This window comes from Cervus canadensis, chromosome 4 (assembly GCF_019320065.1).
Source record: "Cervus canadensis isolate Bull #8, Minnesota chromosome 4, ASM1932006v1, whole genome shotgun sequence".
NCBI classification, from domain to species: Eukaryota; Metazoa; Chordata; class Mammalia; order Artiodactyla; family Cervidae; genus Cervus; species Cervus canadensis.
The window spans coordinates 93,050,561-93,062,996 of NC_057389.1; the positions used below are offsets into that span (position 1 = coordinate 93,050,561).

The 12,436-nt window shown below is 39.7% G+C and overlaps 1 protein-coding gene across 1 annotated transcript; it reads left to right on the plus strand.

Annotated features, from left to right (window-relative positions):
- Positions 1 to 2,178: 2,178 nt before the first annotated feature.
- LOC122439305 (olfactory receptor 18-like) lies at positions 2,179 to 3,158 on the plus strand. The gene has a single exon (XM_043464389.1). The coding sequence runs from the start codon at positions 2,271 to 2,273 to the stop codon at positions 3,156 to 3,158; it is 888 nt and encodes a 295-aa protein (XP_043320324.1). The 5' UTR covers positions 2,179 to 2,270.
- Positions 3,159 to 12,436: the final 9,278 nt, after the last annotated feature.

Genomic DNA, 12,436 nt, shown 5'->3' on the forward strand with positions numbered 1-12,436 from the left:
GCTTAAACAAGTGGTTTTCCATTCCAGTTGATTGATTATTTATTTACATGTGCTTACTTTAAAAATACTCACTTACTCCAGCCTCAACCTCAAATCAGGACTGATTGACAGGAAAATTTGTTACCTTGACAAAAGAAGGCTAGGTCATTACTTGGGAGTGGGACCTTCCCTAGTGTTAACCTCCTCAACAGTAAATAAGAGGGTTTATGATCAGGAGAACAAGACCATTGGGTAAAAGGTGCTCAACATCAGGTAACATTAGGACATGCAAGACCAAATGTAAATCAAATATCACCTCACATCTGTTAGGATGGCTATTATATACAAAAAGACAACAAATATTGGGTAGGATGTGGAGTTTAAGGGAACGTTTGCATTTGGTTGATGGGAATGAATATTTGTACAGCTATTACAGAAAATAGAATGGAGGTTCCTTAAGAAATTTAAAACTGCAACAAATTGAAGTAGAACTACCTTTGGATCCAACAACCCTACTTCAGGGTAGATGCCAAAGGAATGAAATCAGAACCTTAAAGAGATATCTGCATTCCCATGTCATGGCATTATTATTTTAAGTAGTGAAAATATGGGTATGTGTCTGTTGACAGACAAATAAATAAAGAAAGCATGTTGTGTGCATGTAAACAATCAGATGTTACTCAGCCATAAAAACAAGGAAATCCTGCCATTTGTGAAAACAGGGATGGACCTGGAAAATAATATGCTTATTAAAAACCATATACCAGATGTAGAGAGTCAGATACTGTATGATCTCATTTATGTGTGGAAGCTAAGAAAGTAAAAGTCTTAGGATCGTGGATTAGAACTCTATTTGTGAGAACTGGTGGTGGAGAAACTTTCAGTTATGCAATGAATAAGTTCTGGGGATCTAAATACAGTCTGTTGATTATAGTTAATAATAATATATTATATTCTTGAAATCTGCTAAGAAAGATCTGCTTAACCATTACTACACACAAACACACACAAATAGAAATTCTGTGAGGTGACAGACATGCTAATTAACTTGATTGTGGTAATCGTTCACAATGTTGATGTATATTAAATCATTTTGGACATCTTTTAAAATACTTCATTGCATAACCCAAATATATGCAATTTTGTCAAACTTCAAAAAACCAAAAAAAAAAAAAAGAAAAACAACAATGTAGTATTATCCCACCAGTACAGAATAGAGTCCAAAAATGTAAGTGGTATCACACATCAGACATTTTACTGAGGCAGAATTGAAACAAATAACACCATATAAAAAAAAGATTTCAAGAGACTTTCTTAACTTTCCTTGTCACTTAATCATTAACAGTCCCCTGTAAACTAACACCATCTTGTAGTCACCAATGCATTATGATTATGTGCACTTAATTAAACCATATTAACTGAAATTTGAAGTCCATCAATGGGGCCTCCCTTGTGGTTCAGCTGGTAAAGAAGCCTCCTGCAGTGTGGGAGACCTGGGTTCAATCCCTGGGTTGGGAAGATCCTCTGGAGAAGAGAAAGGCTGCTCACTTCAGCATTCTAGCCTGGAGAATTTCATGGACTGTAGAGTCCATCAAAGATATCAAGTATATACTAAATGGCCTTCAAAAGAAAACCTTGACTTTTGAGTAATCACTTATTTCATGAAGGAGGGAAGACAGAAAAATAAAGAAGGATTAAATATCATATATAATGTGTTCTGATTATGAACATCCATTTTAAATTTAGAATCCAGATGACATAGTCCTATATTTCATAGAGATCTGTAGATGTTCTAAATGAAAGAGTTATCTAGAATTGTATTTGAATAAAACAAGGTTTAATGGCTTCATTTCTTTAAATTGGAATTTAATTTTTCTTAAAGGAGGAAGAGAATTTCTCATTCAGGCTAATGGAGAGAGTAACATGGAAACATATACACTAAAAAAGAAGGCTGTATTTTACTGAGATCCCGGAGGTATTACCTCTAATGTCCTCCTTCCCTTTCACTTTTCAGTGAAGTTTTATAAAGTAAGGGTATATCGACAGAAGTGAATAACACGTAAACCAAGTAGGAAACAGTTCTAAACAGATAGAATTTGTCACACTGACAAATATTGCTGAAGGTACTGGGGTATATGGTCTTAGAAATGAATTGCTTGAATCCAAAATATGAACACAGTGCTCAATGACCATTTACTTATATCCTATTTTTCAAGCCCTCTTTTCTTCTTTCAAAGGTGTCCAAGCAGCACAGAGCTGGAAATCTAACAAGAGTCTCAGAATTCTTCCTCATGGGACTCTCAGATGATCCAGAACTGCAGCCTTTGCTCTGTGTCCTGTTTCTGTCCATGTACCTGGTCACTGTGCTTGGGAACCTGCTCATCATCTTGGCTGTCACCTCTGACTCCCATCTCCACACCCCCATGTACTTCTTCCTCTCCAACCTGTCCTTGGCGGACATTGGTTTCATCTCCAGCACTGTCCCCAATATGATTGTGAACATCCAGACTCACAGCAGAGTCATTTCCTATGTGGGTTGCCTGACACAGATGTCTGCTTTTACCCTTTTTGGTTGTTTGGATGATATGCTTCTGCTTGTGATGGCCTATGACAGGTTTGTGGCCATCTGTCAGCCACTGCACTACCAGCTCATTATGAACCCACGCCTGTGCTGCTCCTTAGTTTTGGTGTCCGCTTTTGTTAGCCTTTTGGAGTCCCAGGTGCACAATTTGATTATGTTACAAGTCTCCTGCTTCAAGGATGTAGAAATTTCTAATTTCTTCTGTGACCCTTCTCTACTCCTCAAGCTCGCCTGTTTTGACACTTTCACCAATAACATAGTCATGTATTTTGCTGGTGCCATCTTTGGATTTCTCCCTATCTCAGGTATCTTTTCCTCTTACTGTAAAATTTTTTCCTCCATTCTGAGAGTCCCCTCATTAGGTGGGAGGTATAAAGCCTTCTCCACCTGTGGTTCTCACTTGGTAGTTGTTTGTTTATATTATGGGACAGGCCTTGGTGTGAACCTCAGCTCAGCCATCTCACAATCTCCCAGGAAGGATGCAGTGGCCTCGGTGGTGTACACTGTGGTCACCCCCATGCTGAACCCCTTCATCTACAGTCTCAGGAATAGAGACATCAAAAGGGCCACGTTCAGGTTCCTCAGCAAAACAATCTAATCTCAGTACTTGTGTCTTTCATTTAGAATGTAGGTTAGAAAATGCAACAAAACTGTGCATGTGGACCTCAAATTCTACCTCTCTCATCACCTCGCTTTTGTAGTTCTTCTGGCCTTCAACACTTCTCCTTGCTTAATACCTGAGTGTTGCTGAGTTTGATATGTCTTTAATGAGACTGTGGGAGTATTCTGGGATCCTTTGTATAGCTTAATAAATGCAGGATTGAATATTATTTTACTGTGGTGATTGCTTCATTTTATTGTTAGCGACCCAAGCATCCTGGTAAGATGAACAACTTTTTTTACATATTTACAATTTACATCTTTCCCATAGTTCTTGTATATTTTCCATGTGTGTGCTCAGTTGCTCAGTTGTGTCTGACTTTTTGTGACCTCATGGATAGTAACCTGCCAGGCCCCTCTGTCCATGGAGTTTTCCAGGCAAGAATACTAAAGTGGGTTGCCATTTCCTCCTCCAGGGAATTTCCCAACCCAGGGATCGAACTTGTGTCTCTTATGTCTTCTATATTTGCAGATGAATTCTTTACCACTAGCACCACTTAGAAAGCCCAAAAGCAATAGACAGAGGAGCCCAGAGGGTTACTGTCTAAAAGGTTTCAAAGAGTTGGACACGACTGAGCCACTAAGCCCTTCCACTTCCATGAAAGAGCAGAGGAGTTCTCATTGTTCTACATCCGCACCATCACATTGATATTTTCCATATTAGCTTCTATTTATCAATTCTGCATATGGAGTTTATGTGGGAGGATACATATAACCTTAGTCCTGGTTTTTATGAAAATCATCCAGTAAACATAAAAATACTGACAACTGGGTCTCAACAACAGAGATTCTCATTTAACTGGACTTGGTTGTGCCTTGAGGATGAGGATTATTAAAAGCACTCAATGGTCCTGCTGAGAACTACTGATATGAATCAATACTTTCATTCAAAGGTGACCTTTATGCCTTGGGTCCTAAAGTGTTGATGCTACATTCTCCTTTCATCCCAGTCTCTCCTTCATTCACTGTGTCCACAAATCTGTTCTCTACTAGGTGCTCCATTACTGCCCTACAAATAGGTTCATCAATACCATTTTCCTAGATTCCATATCTATCTATCTATCTATATATATACATATGCATTAATATACGATATTTGTTTTCTTTTTCTGACATGTCACTCTGTATGACAGACTCTAGGTTCATCCACCTCACTACAATGGACTCAGTTTCATTTCTTTTACGGCTGAGTAGTATTTCATTGTATATATGTACCACATCTTTATTCATTCATCTGTAGTTGGACATCTAGGTTGCTTCCATGTTTCAGCTATTGCAACTAGTGCACTGATAAACGTTGGGATACATATGTTTTTTTGAATTATGGTTTTCTCAGGGAATATGCCCAGTAGTAGAATTGCTGGGTCATATGGCAGTTGTATCCTAGTTTCTGAAGGAACTTCCATGCTCTTCTCCATAGTTGTAGATAGAATTCAAAAAATTACATCATACCACTATCCACAAACATCCCACTTTATCTACTATTAAAAAACAGGTGAGCCCAAACCACATTTTATAAAAGTCTTCAAGCACTGAGACCACAAAGTAACCTAAAGAAAATATATTCTGGAGTGAGTAGATTCCAATGTAATTAGCAGAAATTGGAAGCACATGGAACATTTATTACATTTGCCCATGAAATGGCTGCAGATGTCCCGATGTTGATGGAGGGGCTCTCTTAGTATATCAGAAACCAGGGGTCTACTTCAGACTGTATTATGTGAAGCAGTAGCATGGGATCTGCAGAAGTACCCAGAGGAGAGGAAGTTCTACCCATATACTAGACTGTGTCCAGGAAATTTTTGTTGAGGTCATGGTGGTGGGATGAATTTGGTGATATGCTGGAAAGCAGATAGACAAGCCCCGGGTCTTGAATTGTTTGGAGGACAAAGTCTTTACAGAGAATGAGGATTGTGTGGTGGGCAGTATCTGAGATGCTCCCAATGTCCCAACTCTTAGCTTTCATTGCTTTGTGTATTTCCCTTCCCACTGAGTGTGACATGTACATAGAAACCCTCTTCCAACAATGAAAATGTAGAAGAATGTTGGGAAGTCAATTCTGGGAAGAGAGTAAAATAATCTGGCTTTCTTCTTGCTGCATCTATCTTTTGTTTTATTGATAGTTCACAATGATAAAACCCAACTGCCCCACCAGGCAAGGAGGTCAAGAGTCAAGGAACTGAAGGAATTCTTTGGACAATATTGTGTGAACAGGTGAATCCTGCCAACAGGTTCATGAGTGTGCTCAAAAGTGAACACATGCTGATTCAAACTTGAGATGCCTGCAGCCCTGGCTATCACCTTGAATGCAAGCTTCTGGGAGGCACACTGAAATATTTAAAGTATCAGTAATAAAATAATAAGTAAAGATCAATAGTTTTCTAATATGCCATTAGAGAAAAAACTTAGAACTGAAGATTCATTCAAATTAGCAAAAAAGTGATGTCCACCATTTCTAGTGCCAGCTGAGCCAGGGTGAGGAAAGGAAAATAAGAAGTTATCCTTAGAAACAAATATTAACTGTGAAAATGAAAAGTGTATCATATCCTTGGTATGGATCTAAAACTGCATAGACCTCATGATTGATACAATCATTTTGCAGATATCAAGACCACACTGAGTGTTTAGATTGTGAAATAAAGCCTGAATTTTATGTTAAGAACCTGTAAATTAAAAGTAAGAAGCAAGAGTACAGGTGAATTTCCTTCTGAGGAGAAGAGGGACTGAGTCCCTGCCCAGGACTTTCACTTTTCTCCTTTTCCTTTTCTGTTAATATTAACAAGTCCCCAGAGATAGAGACAACACTGTCCCACTGGCTGAGCTTTGGGCATTGAACCCTAAGGTCAAATCACTGTAAATAATTGGCCTGTGCCTAGAGCTCTTTAGTTTGCCAGGTTTAATATTGTGACTCCACACCCACGTCTTTATCCTTTTGCAGGAGCCTGCGTCATAAGGTTCAGCCTGATTCTGTCTTCCTGCCCATCCTGAGGAGGGACCCTGAGACTCCATCACACGCCAGGCAGGAGAGGGGCAGTGAGTCTGTGCTCCTTGGTCATGCTCCAGCAGAGATGCAGCCCAGGCCAGTAAGTACAGAGGGGAATGTGTGGAATGTTATTATATCTACAGAGATTCTATAGTTTACCCCTGGTAGCCCTAGCATACTCAAAAGATGAGTAATTCCCTTTCATTTATACATCAGCATATGCCAAATAAATAGCAAGTGAGAATTTGATATGTGACACAGGGAACTCAACCCAGTTCTCTGTGACAACCTAGAGGGATGGGATGGGATGGGAGATGGGAGGGGGACTCCAAAGGGAGGGGACATATATATACCTGTGGCTGATTCATGTTGATGAATAGCAGAAGCCAACATAATACTGTAAAGCAATTATCCTCCAATGAAAAAAAAAAAAAGAAAAAATATCTATGCAAAGAGATATAATCAAGTAAAAATTAATTTTCATGTCTTTTTATATTATTCTTCAGTTTTAGTTCTTGATTTGTAGTTACCTTTTGTATTATGGTATCAGTTCAGTTCAGTTCAGTTGCTCAGTCGTGTCCAACTCTTTGCGACCCCATGAATCACAGCACACCAGGCCTCCCTGTCCATCACAGACTCCCGGAGTCTACTCAAACACATGTCCATCGAGTCAGTGATATCATCCAGCCATCTCATCCTCTGTCGTCCCCTTCTCCTCCTGCCCCCAATCCCTCCCAGCATCAGGGTCTTTTCCAATGAGTCAGCTCTTCTCATGAGGTGGCCAAAGTACTGGAGTTTCAGCTTCAGCATCAGTCCTTCCAATGAACAACCAGGACTGATCTCCTTTAGGAAGGACTGGTTGGATCTCCTTGCAGTCCAAGGGACCCTCAAGAGTCTTCTCCAACACCACCACTCAAAAGCATCAATTCTTCAGCACTCAGCCTTCTTAATGGTCCAACTCTCACATCCATACATGACCACTGGAAAAATCATAGCCTTGACTAGACAGACCTTTGTTGGCAAAGTAATGTCTTTGCTTTTTAATATGCTATCTAGGTTGGTTATAACTTTCCTTCCAAGGAGTAAGCGTCTTTTAATTTCATGGCTGCAATCACCATCTGCAGTGATTTTGGAGCCCAAAAAAATAAAATCTGACAGTGTTTCCACTGTTTCCCCGTCTATTTCCCATGAAGTGATGGGACCAGATGCCATGATCTTAGTTTTCTGAATGTTGAGCTTTAAGCCAACTTTTTCACTCTCCTCTTTCACTTTCATCAAGAGGCTTTTTAGTTCCTCTTCACTTTCTGCCATAAGGATGGTGTCATTTGAATATCTGAGATCATTGATATTTCTCCCAGCAATCTTGATTCCAACCTGTGCTTCATCCAGCCCAGTGTTTCTCATGGTATTATGGTATAGTGGCTAATAAAAATAAAATGTTAAAAAATTTTTCTTTTAATATATTGAAAATTTACAATTTTTCCTACAGCCCTTATGTATTTTCTATCTGTATGTGCCTAGTTGCTTCAGTCGTGTCTGACTCTTTGGGACCCCATGGACTGTAGCCTGCCAGGCTCCTCTGTCCATGGGGATTCTCCAGGCAAGAAAGCTGGAGTGGGTTGCCACGCCTTCCTCCAGGGGATCCTCCCAACACAGGGATCAAACCTAGGTCTACCACATTGTAGGTGGATTCTGAGCCACCGTCTCAGCCACCAGGGAAGCCCATATATTTTCCATAGTAAATTTTATTTTTCAAATCTCTGCATGCAGTTATGTGTGAGGATGCATGTCACTGCTTATCAACCTTGGCTTTTATCTAAAATCATCTGGGAAGCTTAAAAATACTGATCACTGGGTCTCACCACCAGATATTCTGATTTAACTTACTTGGGTGTGGTCTGAGTATGAGGATTTAAAAAAGTACTCAGGTGTTTCTACTGTATGACTGACATAGAAAACTACTGAGGTAAGTCAGATGTTTCACTCAAAGGTGACCTCTAAACCTTGGGTCCTAACTGTTCATGCACAAATGTTCAAGATCTGAAAGAGATCAGAGGTTGGAGGGGGAAGATATAAAGAGCCTACTCTAGCACTAGACAATGTGTTTACACATTGTTTCTGATAATTTTCTTCATTTAGCTTCTCTACATCATACACCTGGGCTTTGCTTTGGATTCAGTTCAGTTCAGTTCAGTCACTCAGTCGTGTCTGGCTCTTTGCGGCCCCATGAATTGCAGCACGCCAGGCCTCCCTGTCCATCACAAACTCCCAGAGTTTACTCAAACTCATGTCCATCGAGTCAGTGATGCCATCCAGCCACCTCATCTTCTGTCGTCCCCTTCTCCTCCTGCTCCCAATCCCTCCCAGCATCAAGGTCTTTTCCAATGAGTCAACTCTTCACATGAGGTAGTCAAAGTTTTGGAGTTTCAGCTTCAACATCAGTCCTTCCAATGAACACTGAGGACTGATCTTCTTTAGGACTGGTTGGATCTCCTTGCAGTCCAAGGGACCCTCAAGAGTCTTCTGCAACACCACAGTTCAAAAGCATCAGTTCTTTGGCGCTCAGCTTTCTTTACCATCCAACTCTCACATCCACACATGACTACTGGAAAAACCATAGCCTTGACTAGACGGACGTTTGCTGGCAAAGTAATATCTCTGCTCTTAAATATGCTATCTAGGATTAGGGGGCTTGAAATCACTGCTCTATTCTCCATCTTGTCGTCATCTTACATACTTTCTGTAGTAGTCAGTAAAACCTCTGTGCCCTTAAAGTTCAGCTGGTCCCTTCATACCCTTCAAGCTCTTGGGGCATTAACTTCAACTTTCACTTAGGATTCCTATGTTACTTCTTTATTCTTTCTTGCCTTTCAGTCCTTCAGTAACTCTTTTTTTTTTTTTTTCATTTATTTTTATTAGTTGGAGGCTAATTACTTTACAGTATTGTAGTGGTTCTTGCCATACTTTGACATGAATCAGCCATGGATTTACATGTGTTCCCCATTCTGAACCCCCCTCCTTCAGGAACTCTTTAACCAACTCATTCTATTAAATGTTCTCACTCAAATAACTAATTTCATTATTCCTGGCCAATGGCCACTCAGCTACACAAAATAAATAAATAATGCTATTTTCAGCATCATGGATGGACCTAGAGGTTGTTATACTGGGTGAAGTACATCAGAGAAAGACAAATATCATATGATATCACTTATACATGGGATTTTAAAAACAGGCACAAATAAACCTATCTACAAAACAGAAATAGTGGGGTTCAGGAGGGAGGGGACATGCATGCCTATGGCCAATTCATGTTGATGTATGGCAGAGGCTATCACTATACTGTAAAATAATTATCCCCCAAATAAATTAACTTTAAAAAGGAAAGAAAACAAAAGGTTAAGACTCACAGAATATAGGTTGGGGTTTGAAAAGTACTACAAATAACAAAGGGAGAAAAAGTGAGGATAGAAATTTCTCAATTTCATTTCACATGGTGAAAACATTCCCATTTCCTGAAAAGATACTCATCAGGTTTTGAAGAGGAACTGAGAAAAGGTAATCACTAAGTTTATTATATACACATCAGTATCTGTGTGTTTCATACACCATGTCCTGTACACACATCTTTGGCAGTGACTCTGATATCATATCCCTTCTACACAATATGCCATGAGTTCAGGTTAATACTATTTTTGCTACGGTCCAAATATTTTAAATGATCCCAACACTCACTTCCACTTTCTCTAATCCACCTCTGCTTAGCTACCACTTAGTAAAGAATACTCATCATGGGAACTGGGAAAAGTATAAAGCGTATGTCACATTTTATGGTCTAAACATAACTAGTACTGGTTTTCATATCGCATGTGCTGGAAATCATGTTTGTTACTAATGGTCAGTTGCTTCAGTTGTGTCTGACTCTTTGCGACCCCATGGATTGTAGCCTGCCTGGCTACTCTGTCCATGAGATTTCCCAGGCAAGAATACTGGAGTGGTTTGCCATTTCCTCCTCCAAGAGATCTTCTCAACCCAGGAATTGAACCCATGTCTCCTGCATTGGTAGGTGGATTCTTTACCACTGCACCACCTGGGACACCCTTTTGTCACTGAAACTAGTACCTTATCTTATCTATTCTATTCACTATCGAATAACTTCTGTTTAATAATATATTTTTGCACTGGACTCATTATTTTAAATGCCTCAACACTCAGTCTCTCTCTCTCATATCCACTTCTACATATCTGCCATGTGCTCTTGACTAATTGGTCCCATCACTTTTTGGCAAATAGATGGGGAAACAGTGGAAACAGTGACAGACTTTATTTTCTTGGGCTCCAAAATCACTGTAGATGGTGAATGCAGACATGAAATTAAAAGACACTTACTCCTTGGAAGAAAAGCAATGGCAATCCTAGACAGTGTATTAAAAAGCAGAGACATCACTTTCCTGACCAAGGTCTGTACAGCCAAAGCTGTGGTTTTTCCAGTAGTTATGTATGGATGTGAGAGCTGGACAATAGAAAGGACTGAGTGCTGAAGAACTGATGCCTTTGAACTGTGGTCTGGAGAAGACTCTTGAGCAGCCTTTGGACAGTACGGAGATCAAACCACTCAATCCTAAAAGAAACTGACCCTGAATATTCATTGGAAGGACTGTATTGAAGCTGAAGCGCCAATCCTTTGGCCACCTGATGTGAATAGCTGACTCATTGGAAAAGACCCTGATGCTGGGAAAGATTGAGGGCAGGAGGAGAAGGGGAAGACAGAGGATGAGATAGTTGGATGGCATCACCGACTCGATGGACATGAGTTTGAGCAAACTGTGGAAGATGGTGAAGGACAGGGAAGCCTGGCATGCTAAGTCCATGGGGTCACAAAGAGTCAGACCAGACTGAGCCACTAAACAACCACTCCCCTAACAATATTCTCTGTTTCTTATTCCCATACAGGTAAATAACATCCTTTCCTGGATATCAAATTTGAATTTGGTATAAATTAAAGTTTTTTTCATATTGTTTAATGATAAACCATTCTCTGCATTCCTCATCACAGAGTTCTGTGAGTCAGAAAGGCAGCATGGACAGGATTTAGAAGGTTACATCACACTACTACCCACTTACATCTCACTTTATTCTCTAGAAGAAAACACATAAGCAAAAACCATACTTTATTAAAGTCTTCAAGAGTTGAGAACACAAAGAAATGTGAAGAAAATATGTTCTGGAGTGAGTTGATTCCTCTTTAGTGAGAATAAATTAGATTCACTGGGAATATTTGTTCCATCTGTCAAAGGAATGGCTGCATATGGTCTGAAGTTGATGGAGGTGCTCTCCTAGTGTATCAGAAAACAGGGGTCTATTTGAGACTGTATGACCTGAAGCTGTAGAGTGGGGTCTGCAGAAATAGTCAGTGAAGGGAAAGGTCTACCCACATGCTAGTTTCTGTCCGGGGAATTTTTATTGATATCATGGTGGTTCAATGAATTTGGGAATATGCAGGAAAGCAGATGGACAGGATTTGAGTCTTGAATTGCTTAGAGAACAAAGTCCTTACAGAGGATGAGGATGGTGTGGTGGGCAGGATCTGAGATGATCTCACTGATCTCAACTCTTGTTATCATTGTGTATTTCTGGCCCATTGACTTGAGTCGCATATAGTGACTCAACTATAACAATGAGAAAGAAGTATTGGGAAGTCATGACAGGCATTAGAGTAAAAACATAAATCTGACTTTCTTCTTGCTGCTTCTATGTTTCTCTTTTGGTTGATAGAACCCAACTTCTATATTGTGCCCTGCTCCTCCAGGGGCCCATGTAACAAGGAATTTCTGGAATTCTTTGAATAATATCCTAAGTATGTGCGAATCCTACCAAAAGCCCTGTGAGTGAGTTTGAAAGTAATCCTCTGTTCATCAAAACTTCAGTTGCCTGCAACCCCAACCAATATCTTGACTGCAAACTTCTTGGAGGTGCTCTGAAGTATTTCAGCAAATTTCAGTTACCAAATAATAAGTAAAAAATAAAGACTTTCCTTTTTTAATACTGAGCTTGCATGAGCTATTCGTATATTTGGGAGATCAATCTCTTGTGGGTTGCTCCTTTTGCAAATATTTTCTCCCATTCGAGGATTGTCTTTTTGTTTTGTTTATGGTTTCCTTTGCTGTTCAAAAGTTTTTAACTTTAATTAGGTTTCATTTGTTTATTTTTGTTTTTACTTTCAGTACTCCAGA